The following is an 18,011-nucleotide window of genomic DNA, read 5'->3' as shown; positions in this document are numbered from 1 at the left end:
ATTTTTGTATAGTATATACAGAGCCAGCTTCCTACATGACCTGAATATACAGATCAAGCCATGTCATTCTGTTGTGTGTGGTAAATCTGAAATAAGGAAAAACCAATTGATTTGAACAGGAAAGGGATGCAGGGGTTTAAATACTTATACTGCAGAGTTGGTTTGCTTTGTAAAATCTTCTGCTAGAAAGAAGCTTTGTTTTTGGTCAGTTACACTGTACTTAAATGTGTGGCATATTAGTACACTTGCTCTAAATAATGTGTCTTTTGGAAAGATTTATTTTCACTGGTGAGGCACAAAGAAATGCACCACACAGAAACAATGATTTTTTTTTTGCACAAGTTCAAAAAATGGGCAGTAGATATGCTCCCTATAGTTAGAAACGGAAAAACTCACATTGTCAATTTCATGTGCAATGGTGTTGACCAAGAGCCTTGGAATATTCACAGAAGCATCAGTGCCATCAAGGGTATACTGGTCAACGTGGCCTGTAATCACCAAATCCACAATTTCTTTTTCCTTTTTCAGAGAGGTCATGATTTCCATTATTGAGGCCCACATGGATCGTACCTTAAAGAGAAAAAACAAAAATAATGGGAATGTAAAAAAAAAAAAACAACATACACGTAGTTATTTAAACTATGTATGGCAAAGTACAATCATTAGTGGAGACGATGTCGCCTAGCGGCTAGAGCGGTCGACTTCAAAGATGGGGAACCGGGTTAGAGTTTCGTCAGGGACACTAAACATCCTGTGATTCCGGGCAATGACTTAATCTACCCATACCTAACAAAAAATGAATGTGTCCATCTGTAACGCAACTGGTGCTCATGTAAGGCGCTCCAATACCTTCGGGTCAAGTTTACGCTATATAAAACGAAAAAAATATTTTAAAAATCTCTATTGAGCCATAACACTTTCCATATAGCAGCAGTCATACAAGACAAACCACGAATTCCATGCCAAATGCCCAAGAGCTATAATCTCTCATTTAAATTGGTGAAAATCAGATAAAATCCTTTGCTTTCAGCCTAGATGTACAAACGACTTAGCTGATCTGGGAATGCTAGTGATCACTGACCTCACCAACTTTGAAAATATGGTCAGATAGACCAGAGAAAGGCATTATTCCGACATCAAGAAAGATTGTCTCGATCCCACCTATCACCCCTTCCAAAACTCTGAGAGGGGAGTTCTGCGCAATTTTATTGCTGCTTGTGTCACCGACTCACAAGGCAAAAATAGATTAGGTGTCAATAGATAACTGGACAAGCTGACAGATCCGTAGTGGAAGTGATATAGATTTTGACTCCAAGACTGGCATCAGGGTTTTTCTCAACCTCCACAAATTTGGCCTATTATCACTCCATACTTAGTTCTTCCCAACCAGGCAAAAGGGAAAACATTCAGTTGTAGTGTTTATGAATATCAAAGATATTGAAAGAAATGTTAGTTTATCATAAGTATTTTTCATTGAATGCATGAATAACGGTCCAGCCACCCCCATTACACTAAGAGCATAGTTGAGCTGCTAATGTAGACTCTTACTATGACTTCCAAATCAAAACTAATAGCGGTGACTAACATTGCAGGCAATGGAGCATTTATTTTAATGTGTCATTCACTTCAGCAAAATAATGTTCACAAAGAAACGACAGCATACAACTGCGAAAAAGGTCATATAGCCTATGATCAAAAAGCTATAAACATGCACAATTACGCAAACAATGTATCTTAAGTTGGTCAATTCTACACTGCTTTAATGGCACATTGTTTGCATATGTAGTAGAATTAATGACTATTTTGTCATTTCTGTGAACAAAAACCTAAGATCTAGGACTTTACTATCTCCTTGTACAATTTGCCCTAAACAGTCCCATGGGGCCTAAAAGATAGTTATGCTTGCATTCCATGAACTTATGAAGGTGCCTCATATGCCCTGCAGTAATAAAAGCCTCTCTGGACTCAAAGTTCATTATAAGTGGCCAAGGGGCTGGATGGGTTGCGTTAATTACTGACAAATCATGAAGGTGGTATTAGGCGTGCTTCGTAAAAATTAAACATACTATAAGTGGCATTCTTAATAGTAGAGCAACAAAGGTCTGAAATAGATGCACAAGCACATCCTTAATCAAGACTAGGCAGCTGCAGAAGTTTAAGAAACTGGTTAAGAGAAGGAATAGGACTGAATGGAATACAAGCAGACACCTACCCTCTGATTGCTCTCATTTGGATTTTGACATCCGCCATGCTTTTCTTCCATCCTAATACAAAATAAAAACATACTCTTCAACATAAGGAAAAGATCAAATCTGGCACTATGCCGAAAAAGAAAAAAAATGATTTTGCTTTTAAGGATACATACTTTAGAAGCTGGCTCTGCAGAGAGGCGCTTTCAGACCTCAAATCACGGATTTGTTTTGTGAGAAGCCTTCAAGAAAAAATAAGAAAAAAAGTTCACAGAACACAACTAGCTGTTTTTTTCCCCCAGAGGTTCAACCACTGATGGGTTATATTGATTTTAAGAAAGGGATTTCTGAATGCAACAGTTTTGGGAGAGGAGGCCACTTTAAAAAAAAAAAAAAATCAATCTTGGGGAGAGTGCTCCCTCAACTCCCTGGTCAATGCTCAGATGCACGGGGCTTAGCCAACGCCAACAAGGAAAGAATGAAGCAGGCATTTTCTCTAAACTGAAGACCAGTGAATGCTGGAGGAAATTGGTATGTTATGTAAAACTACTTGTTGCAAGAATTCATGACAGAGGCAGTGCAAGAGCAAATTGAGGAAGGCAGGGTTCGGCATCATTAAAGATGGTCATCTGAACTGAGTGCAATATCAGTGTGCATTTTACAACTCTGATTCAGTGCTTGCATCAAAATACTAGCCGGTGTTACTAGTGTAAAAAAAGCAGAAGAGATCCAACACAATAAAAGAAAATAGAACACTTAATGTCCTTACTGGTGGCAGCCCCCAATAAGACTAACTCAAGATCACTAACTTTAGGCTCCGGTCTAGGTTTGCATTGTTTAACAAGCAAACAATTTCCACTATACTCCTGTGTACTGGGTTCCACACTCCTTGCTCACCATGTACTGCAAATGTTTATTTACTTGGCGAAATGTTTGCTTGAATAGCAATCACTCAAATTTTAAGACATTTTTTTCCCTTTTTTACTCATACACGCAACGCCTGCTAAGCCCCACCTTAATTTCAAATTATTGCATGAAACAGATCATATATTAGTCTCCCACAAACAGTAGAAAAAAAATTGGGGGTTTGTGCATTTCTAAGTTGTAAGCACTGGCGAAAAAGGGTCCAGAAGAATAATGCCAGGACTACAATCAGTGCACCATTTAGCCAACCTCTGGAGCAAAAGCAAAGATTTTGTGTATGTAACGGAATGGACAATTACTCAGACAATATCAACCTCATCCAACAGATGGGGGGAAATGATAAATGATGTTTTCTGTCCAAGAAAACATATATGAAACCTAATGACCACACATGTAACAAATAACCCAACATGGTCCTAAAATTGTGAATAGACCCATAAGCACTGCAGGGACCCTACCTTCCATCCACCCAATTCCTGAAAATTCACAAACCAATACCTCACCAAGACTGGAATATTTTACCAAAACATGGAACACAAACGAAAATACTAGGTCAGTCAAGTTCCTCAACTCATTCTTTTAATGTGCAATGCCTAAAATGTTCATTTGTAGCAAGCAGCACACCCACCTAAAAGGGCTGCACAACAAAACATGAAAATTGTCATGGTCCAACAGTGCCTCAAAATCATCTGCCGGAATGGAGGGGGGGGATTTGGACTAGATGCGTCCATAATAGAAAACATTTTTCTTTCACACACTGCAACAATATAACTTACTGTGCTTTTCTCTTGTATTCTTGAAGAACAGCATCTTCCTTTTGCACAATCTGGAAAAATTGGATTTGCGCTACTTTGTTTCTTGCAACTGCAGTATAAATATCTTTAGGCTTTGTATTCAATGAATCGAAAAGAAAGTCCTCTGCGGATAAAATAGAATTGTATGTTAACCAGAGTTGGAACAGGAGTGACTAGCATACATCAAAGGTCCTGAAACATCTAAGTGCCTCTAAATCTACAGGTCTAGTAACTTAAGTTGCTAGACCCACCAGTCCCAAATGAATCTCGTTTTTTATAACAAAAAAAATAAAATATATATATATATATATATATATATATATATATATATATATATATATATATATATATATATATATATATATATATATATATATATATATAAACAATATCCTGTCCATTCAGCCCCTGGCGCTGCAATTACCACAGGTACAGATCTCTCGGACACCAAAGTTCGTGAAATGAAGTGGTTTATTCTCTCCTCTCCACCAGCATGACGCGTTTCGGCTGTCTAAAACAGCCTTGATCACATGGCATCAAAATACAAATAGGAGTGCTTATATACTGTGATAATTAAGATTGAAATCAAACACCTGATTTAACTGACATGGAAAAAATACGATGCTATTACACAAGAAATAATAGTGTGAGGGAAAAGCGACACACATAAACTGATGCAACCAAATCCATTTTAGAGACAGCATTGTAAAACAATGTAACATCATAATGATCGGTTCCAACAACCAGATTATCATATGTAAACCGTGGCTGTAATCAATACTGGGTTAGATAAAAGTGCTCATGTATAAAATCATAGTGATGAAATGGTATTTTTCTATTACAAATGAGCGCATCTTAAACATAGTCAGACATGTAAACCTCGTGCCCTCTCACTAATGATGACATAAATGACAACTTTGCCTTCATTCTGAGTCAGTTAATTAAAAGGGAGTGACAAAACCCGTGCTTGATGCCAAATTGAAGTGCGAGTGCATAAATCGATTAAAGTGCATGGTAATTGCGCAGTAATTACAAATTTTCAATAAAAAATAAGATTGAAAACCATCAAGATGATATATAATGGTAAAATTTGCTAAAAAATTTCATATATGTACACAAATAAAAGCATTGAAACACAAAAGCTGTTTATGGGAACCTTACTACAGCCATAGTGACTATAATTGCTTATGTCCTAATTAATTTAAGGAAAAACTTCCTAGGTGTAAATTTATAACCGGCTTTAGAGAACCTACACCTACTCTCTAGTTATGTGAGTTTTATCTTGAAATTCATGTGATTCAAAGGATTCATATATACAAAGTGAGAAAAAGCTGAGCTACTGAAACATGAAAAGGTATGGTCCAAAATATAATGTCAGTCCTACTTTGATGGTTTCAAGATGCGAGTTGAAACCAATGCAAATTTTTAAGAATCACAATGCATTGATGCTGGAACTTATTCATGAAAACAAAACCACTGGGTCTGGGCTCCCACCGGCATCGCTTGCCACAAGCGTATAATGAACAAAAACAGTGCAAATGCCGCAAAATTCAAAAATACACATTTGTTTGTATAAACATACGACTTGAACAATATGTTTATTGAATGAATCAAAACTGATTTTTATATATATTTTTTCAATTTTTCACTTCTATTTTGATAGTGATTTCCACAAATTTGATACAAATATTAAAAATCTGGAGTGCACAACAATTATTTACAGTGATTACAAACTCATTGTTTGCCATTCAATCCTCATTCATACCTCACTCATCCCACGACAAAACAACAACTCACTATGAAAACGTGAATGATTCAATAAATGCTGTTAACATAAACAGCAACAAAAGCCAATGTTTACTTCAAAATAAATTTGATATAAACAAATGTTTCTGCGTCAATTATTATTGAACCAATTTGGCTACTAGAAGGTCTACGCGTTTCGAACTAACATTATTGCGTAGTTCTCATCAGGACCAATCTTGCACTTGGCTACAAAAGCTGGGAAGTTTGGTGAAATCTTGATCTAAAAAGTTTCTAATTATTCCATGGCGTTGGGATTATGCCCGTCCCGCCTGTCTCTGTTGGCAAGTCGGGCGCCTTATATTGTTAGAGAGGATTGCCGGTATCGGTGGAAGTGCTCCGTCGGCAGTTAAAGCGCGGTGTACTTATGAAGGGAACGTTCTCCCGTTGCCGGTCAGTGCGTAGGGAGATCGTCGTGTGAGCACATCTTCCTCCAAGGCCGTCCAAACGCTGCACTGGGTGTTTGCACTTCCTTATTCAGAATATATATCTATATATATATATCTATATATATATATCTATATATATATATATCTATATCTATATCTATATATCTAATATATCTATATCTATATCTATATATCTAATATATCTATATCTATATCTATATCTATATCTATATCTATATATATATATATATATATATATATATATATATATATATATATATTCCCTCGCACTTTGCCTCGTCGCAAGGGGAGCTCTGAAATGCTGGTGCCATCAACGGGGTCAAGGCAGTCTCCCGTTATTATTCCACACAAAAGTTCCAAAGGATTGATGGCACTCCACTCGGGGAAGGTTTTTCAAAGTGTTTTTATTCCAACAATTGAGATCGCCTACGCGTTTCGAACATTGCGTTCTTGATCACGGCATAATTTTCAGACCTGAAACTTTGAAAAACCTTCCCCGAGTGGAGTGCAATCAATATATATACATATACATATATATATATATATATACACATATTGCGCTCTTCACCATCCCAGGATCCCGGGAAAGAAATGACAGCACTCGGAGGTTTTCTTGCTCACACGGTAGTTTATTAACTACAAGTACGCCACAGACGCGTTTCAGCACTAGGCCTTCGTCAGTGTGTTTACACATAAAGAAACCGGCACACTTAATATAGGTAATTGCGTACACAGGTAACACCTCTCAGTTGATATCAACAGAGGACTGCAATCCTCCCAGTGCGCGCCATCTTGTAATGGTAAGTATATACATATATACATATCTATCTACATATTCGCAACACCATATATTGCATATTCTCAACGTATTGCTCCCTATAGATAGGTAGATGTGCGTCTTTGCGGGAGAAAGTTTGTATGTTATAACATATGTCTTCCATATAATGTTTGATACAGCCGTGGATCGGCAATGGTCCTCTTACACTAATGAGAGGTGACCTACTATATACAACCTATGTACAACATATTTACAATATAATTGCTCAGATATACCTATGTTCAGGCAACCAGCAGATAGCGCGAGGTGCCAAAGACTACGTGGATATCCCACTAAAACTATCCAGTTAGTATCATTCTGGCATAACTCAAATGAATCAAAGAGCCCCTTGATCCATTAAATTGCCACTTATTTAACAGTGAGGGTATGTGTATACATAGGTTCCATATCATCCGCCGGGTGGGGACAGTGGAGCCATTAGCGAGATTAGGTTTTTTTTTCTCAATTCATCCTAGATGTCTCCTCTTGTAGATATATACCCACATATACTTTATATACATCCCTATATCTAAGTGACAATATATACAGTGCTATACATACAGAATTAAATTTCATGATACAGAACAGATCCATTGAAACGGAGTACATATAGATCTAACAATCATCTATTTACGCTTTGCCTAGATGAAAGACCATTTCTTCCCCGCTATTCATCCCCTTCGGCCACTTAGTAGAGAGGTCTATGATGTAGCGTGACTCCAGCCTACGGAGACGTCGCAATTGGTCACCCCCTCTAGCATTGGTTTTGATGGCATCAAGCCCAAAATACTGAAGCTGACTGCGGTCCCTATTATGCTTTTCGGCAAAGTGCCGGGCGACCGGATAAGCCTGGTCGGCCTTGTCAATGGCCCTTAGGTGTTCCAGGATCCGCAACTTGAGCATGTTAATGGTGCTCCCTATGTAGCGGAGGCCACAGGGGCAAACCAAACAATACACTGCTAGGGGAGTACTGCAAGTTATGAACTGTTTTATATGCAGTTTTTTGCCTGTCTCTACGTTCTCCACTGCAAGAACTCTCCTGCTTCCTGCGCATGCTTTGCATTTCCCGCAGGGAAAGAACCCACTCATCGATTTTAAGGTGTTACTTTTCGGGAGTGGTTTTTCTAGGTGGCTGGTCACTAGATAATCTCGAAGGGATCTAGTTTTGTTGAATGTTATAAGCGGGTGGGTCGGTAAATCATCTTTGATGATACTGTCAGTGGTGAGAATGTGCCAATTTTTGCGCATCATTGACCTAAGGTCCTGTGCTCCAGCCGAGAAGGGAGTTATGAGTCTGAATTTCCCTTTCTCATCTTCCCTATCCTTGATGGCAGATTTCGGAGTGATTAGGGAGTCTCTAGGGATGGCCCTTACTCTTTTTAAGGTGTTATTCAGGATGGACTTTCCATACCCTCTCACTTCAAATCTTTTCACACAATCCTGTGCTGCCTTGTCAAAGTCCTCCAATCTTGAGCAATTCCTACGGAGCCGGAGTAGCTCCCCGTAGGGAATGCTCTTGATTAGTTGAGGGGGGTGGCTACTGCTGGCAAACAGAGTAGAGTTGCCTGCAGTGGATTTTCTATGTAGAGCCGTATGGATCTGATGGTCCTCTGCAAACACTTTTAGGTCTAGATATTCTGCAGATGAATCGCTTACAGTCCCTGAAAAGTGTAAATTGTAAGTATTCTCATTCAGTTGGTTAATGAAGGCTTGTGCTGTTTCAAAGGAGCCCCGCCACACAATGAACAGATCATCTATATATCTGTACCACCCTTCTGTTTTACCCTCCACTCCATCCACCATGCAGCTCCTGGGTACCTGCTCCTCCCACCAACCCACGAAAAGGTTCGCGTAGCTGGGAGCGAAGCAGGTACCCATCGCCGTACCCGACACCTGTCTAAACAGTTGGTCCTCGAATAAGAATATATTATTGTTCAAACAGAACTCGATGAACTCGATCATATCATTGTGGGTTGTAAACCTCAGTTGTCTCAAGTTCAGAAAGTGTTGAACAGCTTCGAGGCCCTGTCGATGATCAATGACGGTGTATAAGCTTGTAATGTCAAGTACGATTAGCAGACAGTCCTTGTCCCAATTGATATTCCTTATGGAGTTCAGGAAGTCCTTGGTGTCCCGTACATAAGAAGGCAATGTCAGGACCAAGGGAAACAAAAATGTGTCAATCAATCGGGACATGCTTTCAGTGAGGCTGCCAATCGATGACACGATAGGACGGCCTGGGGGGTGCAAGCTGTCCTTATGCAATTTTGGCAGGTGGTAGAAGGTAGGTATGAGGGGTTGAGATGTCCGGAGGTAGAGAAATTCATCTTTGCTTAGCATGTTTTGATTGTGCCATTTCCCTATAAGTTTATCATAGTTCCGGATACTCTCCAAGTATACCTCATTGGTGCACTTTACATAGAACTTGGTGTCAGATAATTGGCGCAATGCTTCGAGTCTATAGTACTCCCTGGTGAGGATTACGACATTGCCCCCTTTGTCTGAAGGTTTAATGATGATTTTTTCATCCTTCATAAGACTTTGGAGGGCCATTTTTTGTTGCTCTGTGATGTTATGCTGTATAGGATGATTACCTTTCCTGTACCGCATCAGATCTTGAGTCATGGCTTCAGAAAAGGCGTCTATGGAGTCCCAAGGCATTTGTGGAATAAATATAGATTGGGGTTTGTACCCACTTTCTTCCCGATCTTGTTGAATGCCCAATGCGAGTGCTCTTTGTCCTCTATCCGAGGTCTCAGTTGTATCCTGTATATTACCCTCTTCACGCAGATTTTCTAGGACCTCTAAAGCTTCCAGTTCTCTGCCCACGAGGGCATCTGTCGCGGTTAATCTGGTCCCCATTCCGCTTTTTTCTTTCAGGTGAGGCCACAGCTTGAAATATTTATGTAGCTTTAGCTTGCGTGTGAATCTGAAGAGGTCTATCCTCGTTTGGGTGTATTCAAGTGGAGTGCTAGGGCAGAAGGTAAGACCGAGGCTCAATAAGCTGATTTCAGTGTCAGTTAAGATTTTTTCTGTCAGGTTCACCACCATAAGATTTTGCCTGGTGGTCTCTGCTATCTGACTTACTTCTTGTTGCCTCGTGTCCGGTTGTTCCAATTGTTGGGCTTTGTTCTGCCCCTCCCTTTTCCCCCGCCGTCTGCCGCCGCCTCCTCTCCTTGTCCGCCTCTTTTTTTGGGGGGGTTTTTCAATTTCTCCGCCATGTCCGGTGGTTTTATCTTGCCGCCTCTTAGCCAAGCGCCCTTGATGACATCGTATTCTTGGTGAAAAGGAGTCTTCCCACTGCCACTTGGCTCAGTTGAGCTCGATTTCTGTCGCGCTATCGGCGGCCTTATGGCTTGCTGCTCATCCCCTGATTCGTTCTCCGTCACGTCAGATTCAGACGTGGCTACTTCAGGTGTTGGAGTGGTTCTGGATTGTAGAGCTTGACGCGATGCATCGTATTTCTTAGCATATGTAAGAATGCGTCCTTGCTGATAATCATCTAGATCTCTTTCATATTTTTCCTGTTTCCTCATGCGTATTTTCTGTTCGTATTTTGTGAGGCGGATCTTCATGTCAGCTTTAAGTTTCAACACTAGCTCCTTATCGGATTCTTCCTCCAGTTTCTCTTCCAGATTCTTTATTTCCTCCAATGCCTTCTCACGGTCGCTCCACGCGTACTTGATCAGAATCTTAAGAGTTCCCTCTGTGTAAGTCGCTGTGTGTTGTTCCCAATCGGTGAGCAGCTGAGGGTCAGGGTTCTCATATGATGGTACGGTATGTACCCTCAGCCCTCGCGGTACTCTTTTCTCTTCAACATAGCTCGTGAGGCTAGTGGCTTCCCACCATTTGCGGGTTTCGCGTTCGTGTACCCGCTCAAGCTTGAGCATCATCTCGCTTATCTTCACTTTTTGTGGATCTGTTACTGGCACTTCCTCATTGGTTCTCTCGCGCCTTTCCCGTTGCCTGAACATGTCTTTAGCCGCTGTGCGGCGTTCCGTATCTGAGAACATTGTCCCGGTTTACTTGCTGCGCTGCTAGTTACACTGAGAGCATGCGCAGTGAATTGTAGGCTGTACTTGCGTTACCGTGTGAGAAGAGTGACCCCCTAACGCTCTGCCCCAATGTCCGCTCCCTCATGTGAATATTCACATAAGTAGTCAGGAAAGATTAAGTCAAGCGCCGGTCTTCTTACCCGTCTCCGTTTTCCGTTAGACCCCAACGGGGGAACCTGCAACGCGCCGGTATCCTCCAGGAATCCACTCGTACTCTCCGAGATGGGGGTAGACCTTTCGCAATAGACACTCCTGCTGGCGGTCGGGCGGTGCTCAGGAAACAAACAAGTTCGTCGCTCCGCTTCCTTCAAACTTCCTGTGCACTCATGGGCGGGTGCTGTCAGCGGCTTGAAGGACGCCGCTAAAACATTGCGCTCTTCACCATCCCAGGATCCCGGGAAAGAAATGACAGCACTCGGAGGTTTTCTTGCTCACACGGTAGTTTATTAACTACAAGTACGCCACAGACGCGTTTCAGCACTAGGCCTTCGTCAGTGTGTTTACACATAAAGAAACCGGCACACTTAATATAGGTAATTGCGTACACAGGTAACACCTCTCAGTTGATATCAACAGAGGACTGCAATCCTCCCAGTGCGCGCCATCTTGTAATGGTAAGTATATACATATATACATATCTATCTACATATTCGCAACACCATATATTGCATATTCTCAACGTATTGCTCCCTATAGATAGGTAGATGTGCGTCTTTGCGGGAGAAAGTTTGTATGTTATAACATATGTCTTCCATATAATGTTTGATACAGCCGTGGATCGGCAATGGTCCTCTTACACTAATGAGAGGTGACCTACTATATACAACCTATGTACAACATATTTACAATATAATTGCTCAGATATACCTATGTTCAGGCAACCAGCAGATAGCGCGAGGTGCCAAAGACTACGTGGATATCCCACTAAAACTATCCAGTTAGTATCATTCTGGCATAACTCAAATGAATCAAAGAGCCCCTTGATCCATTAAATTGCCACTTATTTAACAGTGAGGGTATGTGTATACATAGGTTCCATCCCATCCGCCGGGTGGGGACAGTGGAGCCATTAGCGAGATTAGGGTTTTTTTTCTCAATTCATCCTAGATGTCTCCTCTTGTAGATATATACCCACATATACTTTATATACATCCCTATATCTAAGTGACAATATATACAGTGCTATACATACAGAATTAAATTTCATAATACAGAACAGATCCATTGAAACGGAGTACATATAGATCTAACAATCATCTATTTACGCTTTGCCTAGATGAAAGACCATTTCTTCCCCGCTATTCATCCCTTTCGGCCACTTAGTAGAGAGGTCTATGATGTAGCGTGACTCCAGCCTACGGAGACGTCGCAATTGGTCACCCCCTCTAGCATTGGTTTTGATGGTATCAAGCCCAAAATACTGAAGCTGACACATATATATATACATATATACATATATACATATATATTTCCCTGATCGCCCTGTTTCCCTCGGCAAGAAAAGAGCACAGACCTCACAGACCTCCGTGGCTTCGTCAGCTGAACTTTTATTAAGGTTCCAGAGTCAGCCATTACGCGTTTCGGCCCTCATGGGGGACTCGCCCCCAGTGTATATCCTACTGAAGGATACACAAAAAGCAAAGTAATTGAGGATACATTGAACCTACTAAGGCAATACTTTTACTCACCTTCAGGAACTATACGGACATTTAAGTGTGTAAACGCCCACTGGGGGCGATCGCATAAATAAAAGTAATGAAAACAAAAGAAAGGTGAGCTGTCAATGTTGTCTCTGCAAGCCCATGAAGAAGAGGCGTGGAAGCCTCGAAACCCGTCGGCATGGTTTGAAGTTAAAAGGCAACAGAAATGCGTGCTGCAACGAGGCAGAAAACCCAAGGGTAGAAGCGCCGTTGTGTTCCCTTTCAATGCTTCTGGGCGTTTTGATGAAAATATACATATATAAATATATATGTTAGATCTGGGGGTCTCTAGTTGGCAGAGGTAGGTACCACTGTCCAAATAGGGACCCTTGCTTCTAGTCAGGGCAAGGAGATAACCCTCTGAGATAACCCCTGCTCACCCTCTAGGTAGCTTGGCACGAGCAGTCTAGGCTAACCAGAGGCAATGCGTAAAGTATTTGTACCAACACTCACAGTAACACAGTGAAAACACCACAAACTGACTCTACAACAGTTTAGAAAAATAAAGGTATTTTAATCCAAACTACACAAGACCAAAACGACAAAAATCCAACATACACAGTTCAAGAATATGGTTTCAAAAGAGTTCTTAGGGTTGCGTTAAAATTCTTTAGGTTGCGATAGAATTCTCTACGTTGCGATAGAATTCTCTACAGATGCGTGAAAAGTTCACAGTTGCGTCACGTTTACTCACAGTACCTTTTAGTTGCAACAAAGTTCCAAAAGCAGAAGCTGGTGCGGTGGAAAACAAGCGATGCGTTGCTCCTGAGACCCTGGGGAGGCGATTGCGACAGCCCCGCTGCAGCAGCGGGCGTGTTTTGCGACGAATCCGGTCTGTGTGGGGAGGAAGGCCACTTGTATGGATTCCGGTGCGTAGGTTCCGTAGGAAGTCTGTTCTCGCAAAGGCACGATGCGACGATCTCGTAGGGGCTGCGACGATCTCCGGGTCGACGATGCGCGGTCCTGCCATGATCCTCTCTCTCGCAGCTCCTCGATGCGATGGTTCTGCGACGATGCTCGCAGCGACGTGATGCGGTCCGCAAGCAAGCGGTGCGGCGTTCTCACCCAGCGACGACAGGCTCTGCGACGATACTCGCAGCGATGTTCGATTCTCCCGCACCGGTCTGGTGCGTCCCGTAAACGAAGGATGCGACATCTCTGGCAGCGGCGTCAGGCGTTGCGACGATCTCGACCTCCGTAGCGGCGGGAAACTTCTCGCACTGTCGGGGATGCGCTCCGCAAGCGAGCGATGCGACACTTTTCAGTTTCAAAAGTCACTCAAGCTTAGTTTCAAGCTTCCCAGCACAGGTACAACTTCCAGAGGCCCCACAACTGGATCAAGCACTCTAGGAAGGACAGAACTCTCTCAGCAGAGTTCAGGGAAGCTGGGGGTGAAGTCCTTTTGTTCCTGGGACTTCAAAACAGGGAGCCAGCTCTACTCAGGCCCTTGGAGATACCTTCAAGACAGGGAACACAGCTCAGCAGCAAAGTCCTTCCCCTCTCCTTGGCAGCAAAGCAACAGGTCAGCCCAGCAGAGCAACAGCAGGACAGTCTTCCTTCTTCAGTTTCAGCTTTCTCCTTGGCAGAGGTTCCTTCTTGATTCCAGGATGATCTAATTTTCTGTTGTCAGGGGTCCTGTACTGATACCCCTAAAGTCTTTGTTCTCTTGGTGCATGTGGGCCCTGAGCCCGGTCTGAACCAGTTCTGGGTGGTTCCGGAGTACTTTGTTTTGCTGGCTGCATCTTTCCTTTCAGAGTGAGGGGCAGGGTCCTCAGCCGCCCAGCAGGGGGGTGGAGCCAGCATTGTGGAAGGCAGGCACAGCTCTATTCAGCCCAGGTGCTAACTCCTCCCACCACTCCAGTTGCAAATGCAGTCCTTCAGCCTAGTGCGGACTCATCCAGCCTCCTGGGGAATCCCCCAGCCCCTGTCACTCTCAAACCAGGCAGTCAATACACAAACAGGCCCAGGCACACAGAAGGGTCAGACAAGAGAACAGCAACTTTCTAAAAGTGCTGTTCTCAAACACAGGATTTAAAAACAACCTTTCCTAAAAGATGTGTTATTAAATTCTGAGTTCAGGGATACTAGATGCTTTTGTCTTATCTTGTTCCTATGGGAAGAAATGCTGTTAACCACTGTAGCCAGCATCCCCCATGTTAACCTATGGAGCAAGATAGCCTTACAGTAGTGAAAAACGAAAATGGCTGCCATTCACTACCAGAGCATGTCACCTGCACTAGTACATGCTCTACCTTTTACATACACTGCACCCTGCCCAGGGGGGTACCTTGGGCCTTCCATAGGGGTGACTGATGTGTACAACAAGGGAAGGGTTAGGCCTGGTCAGTGGGGACACTGACCAGGAGGACATGGCAGTTCTAAACTGCCCACAGGCACTGCAGTGTCAGGCCTGAGACATCATTTTAGGGCTACTCCTGTGGGTGGCACAATCAGTGCTGCAGGCCCACTAGTAGCATTTGTCATCACCAGCCCTGGCACACCCAGTGCACTTTACTAGGGACTTCATGGTGATACAAACATGCCAAACATGTATATTCAATCAGAATAACAATTTACACAGGGAGCACTTACACTCTGGCACTGATCAGCAGTGGCAGAGTGGCCAAAGCATCTAAACCAGCACAAACGAAATCCAGCACAGCATCAAAAATACAGGAGGTAGAGGCAAAAAGATAGGGGAAACCACGCCAAAGATGCCAGGTCTAACAATATACATACATATATACACACACGCATACACACACGCATACACACACGCGTACACACATATATATATACACACACACACACACACACACATACACAAATACACAAATATACACGAACACACACTTTTTATATACACACTTTTTTATTATTTATCACGATTACTGCATTAAACAGGGGTGCTGGCTATTGCAACTATAGCAGGGGTGCATGTTTACCACATGGTCTCAGTATCAAATTCCATCAAGACCACTCAACTTTCATCTACTGAGGCGGCTAAAGCTGTACAATTTAGGCACTCATTAAGACTGGCCCGGATGGAGATGCAATAATCCGATACCCAGAGGACTGCAATTTAGACGTAATCATCGCCTACTACAAGTGCACCTTTTAAAATGGGGCATGAGGGGATTTTGGTACTTTGTGCACCAAAATCTCCTTGTGCTGGTATTAACCTGCCATTTCACCGTAGTAAATTGTTGGCAGGTCTGCACTATCAATATCTACCTGGGGAAAAGTGTGAGATGCTGTGTTTACCTCAATACTCCTGATTCGGTCACCAAGAGATTGTGTCACCAAGAGTTATTTATTGTGTATATATATTCACATGCTAGCAGGGATTGACATAGGTGATGGTCAGAGAATTAAATAAACAACCCATACTATGGCAGTGCAGCGATCGGCCATCTATACAGAAATAACAGGTTCAGGTTTTCCAAGTGTGTCCCAATTAAATTATGTCGGACAGGCTAGAAATGCCCCTTGCAGATTTTCACTTTATATTTTGGCTTCATGACCCAGGACTTCATGACTCTGCTTTTGATAGGGTAACAGGGTTTTGGCATATTTCTTCATGCCATGAAAGCATGTATGCTTGAGCTGCTTTTATTATGCTTGGATAGTTTATTGGACTATTGCAGATGCTTATTAAGTAATAATGGGTATGGGCCATATGGGAAATATGTCATTGCTTGTATGATAAGGTCAACGCTGGCCATGGCAAACTTTTTTATGGACTTTAATTTAGTTATGGCTTAGTTCTACTTGCTTAGTTGAAGTGGATTTATTTATAGTTGCTTAAAAGCTGCAGAAAGCAGTTTTCCGTAAGGTGCAATTGAAACCTGGTCACATAAAATTATTGCACTTTTGCATTGAGGAACATCGGGTAAAAATGTTCTACCTTCTTTTTGACTCTTCAACATTTGATGTCTCCAAAGCGGTATACTTTACATAATTGCTTTATTGTGTTATCATAAACGTCATTCAGGGAGGTCACAGTAAATAACAAGCATTTGCAATGCAATAGGTCTCACAATGACATGGTTTTGAGCTATTGGCACTGAAAATGTTATTTTTCCCCCCACTTCGTGAAGCAGCAAATCAAGTAATGGCGTTGTAAATATCAATGTCTTTTAACCCCTGTTGACCCCCGTAAAGCTCATAAGCGACCTAAAAAGCAGTAATCAACTAAACTAGCTACAAAAAACACAGATCTGTGGTATTTTACGATTGTGCCTTAGAGCAGGCACACTACCCCTGTGTTATGTGTAAGTGGACTGTCAGGCTCTTCCCTTCAGGACTCCGCCCCTCGTGACACCTGACCCTTTCAGCTGTCACACCTTGGCCCCCATTTTATGGGATCCAGCAGTAATTTTGTTATGATTTTTATATATAATTGGCTAATGCCAGGCCTACACATGAACATGGCTGAGAAGCTTAACTAGCAGCCTCTGGGGATGCCACTCGTCAACTACAAGGTCTTTCTTCCTTTAAGATTTTGACTGGTCGACGCTGAATACCATCCACCACCTCCGCCATATTCTTCCTCGGAGCCTCAAAGCCTTCGCTGGTGCTGCCCCACCCAACGGAATAAGGCATCTATAGTAACTCCCCGCTCCAATATGGAGTCTAGTGCCGCTCTAATGAACACTAGGACGACGCTCAAGAATCAATGGAAACAGATAGCGTCACTAAATAGACTAACCATAACGTCTAGGTTGCGGCCATTTTTGAACACGTAGGCATATATATTTCCAATATTAAAAAGGCATCACGGTCTAATGGGAGCTCCCGGTTTGCTGCTATAATGTAATCAAAATGGCGAGTGGGTGTTCTACTCCACGTTTATTTATTTATGAGTTTTTATATACACTCCCCGCTGATATGACAACACATCGCCACATCTCTGGTACAGTAAATCAAACACCATTATTTAGTATAAATGCGTTGTCGATAACCAACCTGTACACTGTCCTCGTGGCGCCCTGAGGAGGCAGGAAAGACGCTGAACCGCTCTGCAAAATAAAAACTACTGCCTGCATACTTTATCTTTAGGGGGAGCCATCTTTTTATAATTAGCATTTTCGCGCTAAGGCCATGCTAATTAGAAACAGATGCCCCCCCCCCCATGCCCCCCCTAAAGATAAGAAAGTGCTTCACGACAGCTGTGAAGCAGACGAGCCAGTCCGGATGGGCTGAACGAAAGGGAGAAAGGCCAGTGGCCAAAAAACATCATTTTCAATGGGAAGCCAGCGTTTAGCATAAACGCTGACACAACCCAATGAAAATGATGGGCGGGGCTTCAAGTCCCCT

The 18,011-nt window shown here is 42.4% G+C and overlaps 1 protein-coding gene across 2 annotated transcripts in view; it reads right to left on the bottom strand.

The window, feature by feature from the left end:
- Positions 1-18,011, bottom strand: part of HAUS6 (HAUS augmin like complex subunit 6) — a 393,765-nt gene that overhangs the window by 276,219 nt on the left and 99,535 nt on the right. For both annotated transcript variants that reach the window (XM_078675970.1, XM_078675969.1), the window contains exons 5-8: positions 3,890-4,031; positions 2,366-2,431; positions 2,213-2,264; positions 397-570 (exon numbers count right to left, since the gene is read on the bottom strand). In XM_078675970.1, the coding sequence (XP_078532096.1) occupies positions 397-570; positions 2,213-2,264; positions 2,366-2,431; positions 3,890-4,031 (434 nt within the window). The remainder of the gene's footprint in view (positions 1-396; positions 571-2,212; positions 2,265-2,365; positions 2,432-3,889; positions 4,032-18,011) is intronic.

Source organism: Lissotriton helveticus, chromosome 2_1 (genome assembly GCF_964261635.1).
Source record: "Lissotriton helveticus chromosome 2_1, aLisHel1.1, whole genome shotgun sequence".
NCBI lineage: Eukaryota > Metazoa > Chordata > Amphibia > Caudata > Salamandridae > Lissotriton > Lissotriton helveticus.
Note: the sequence above shows the minus strand (reverse complement) of the source record. Positions and strands in the feature narration are given on the sequence as shown.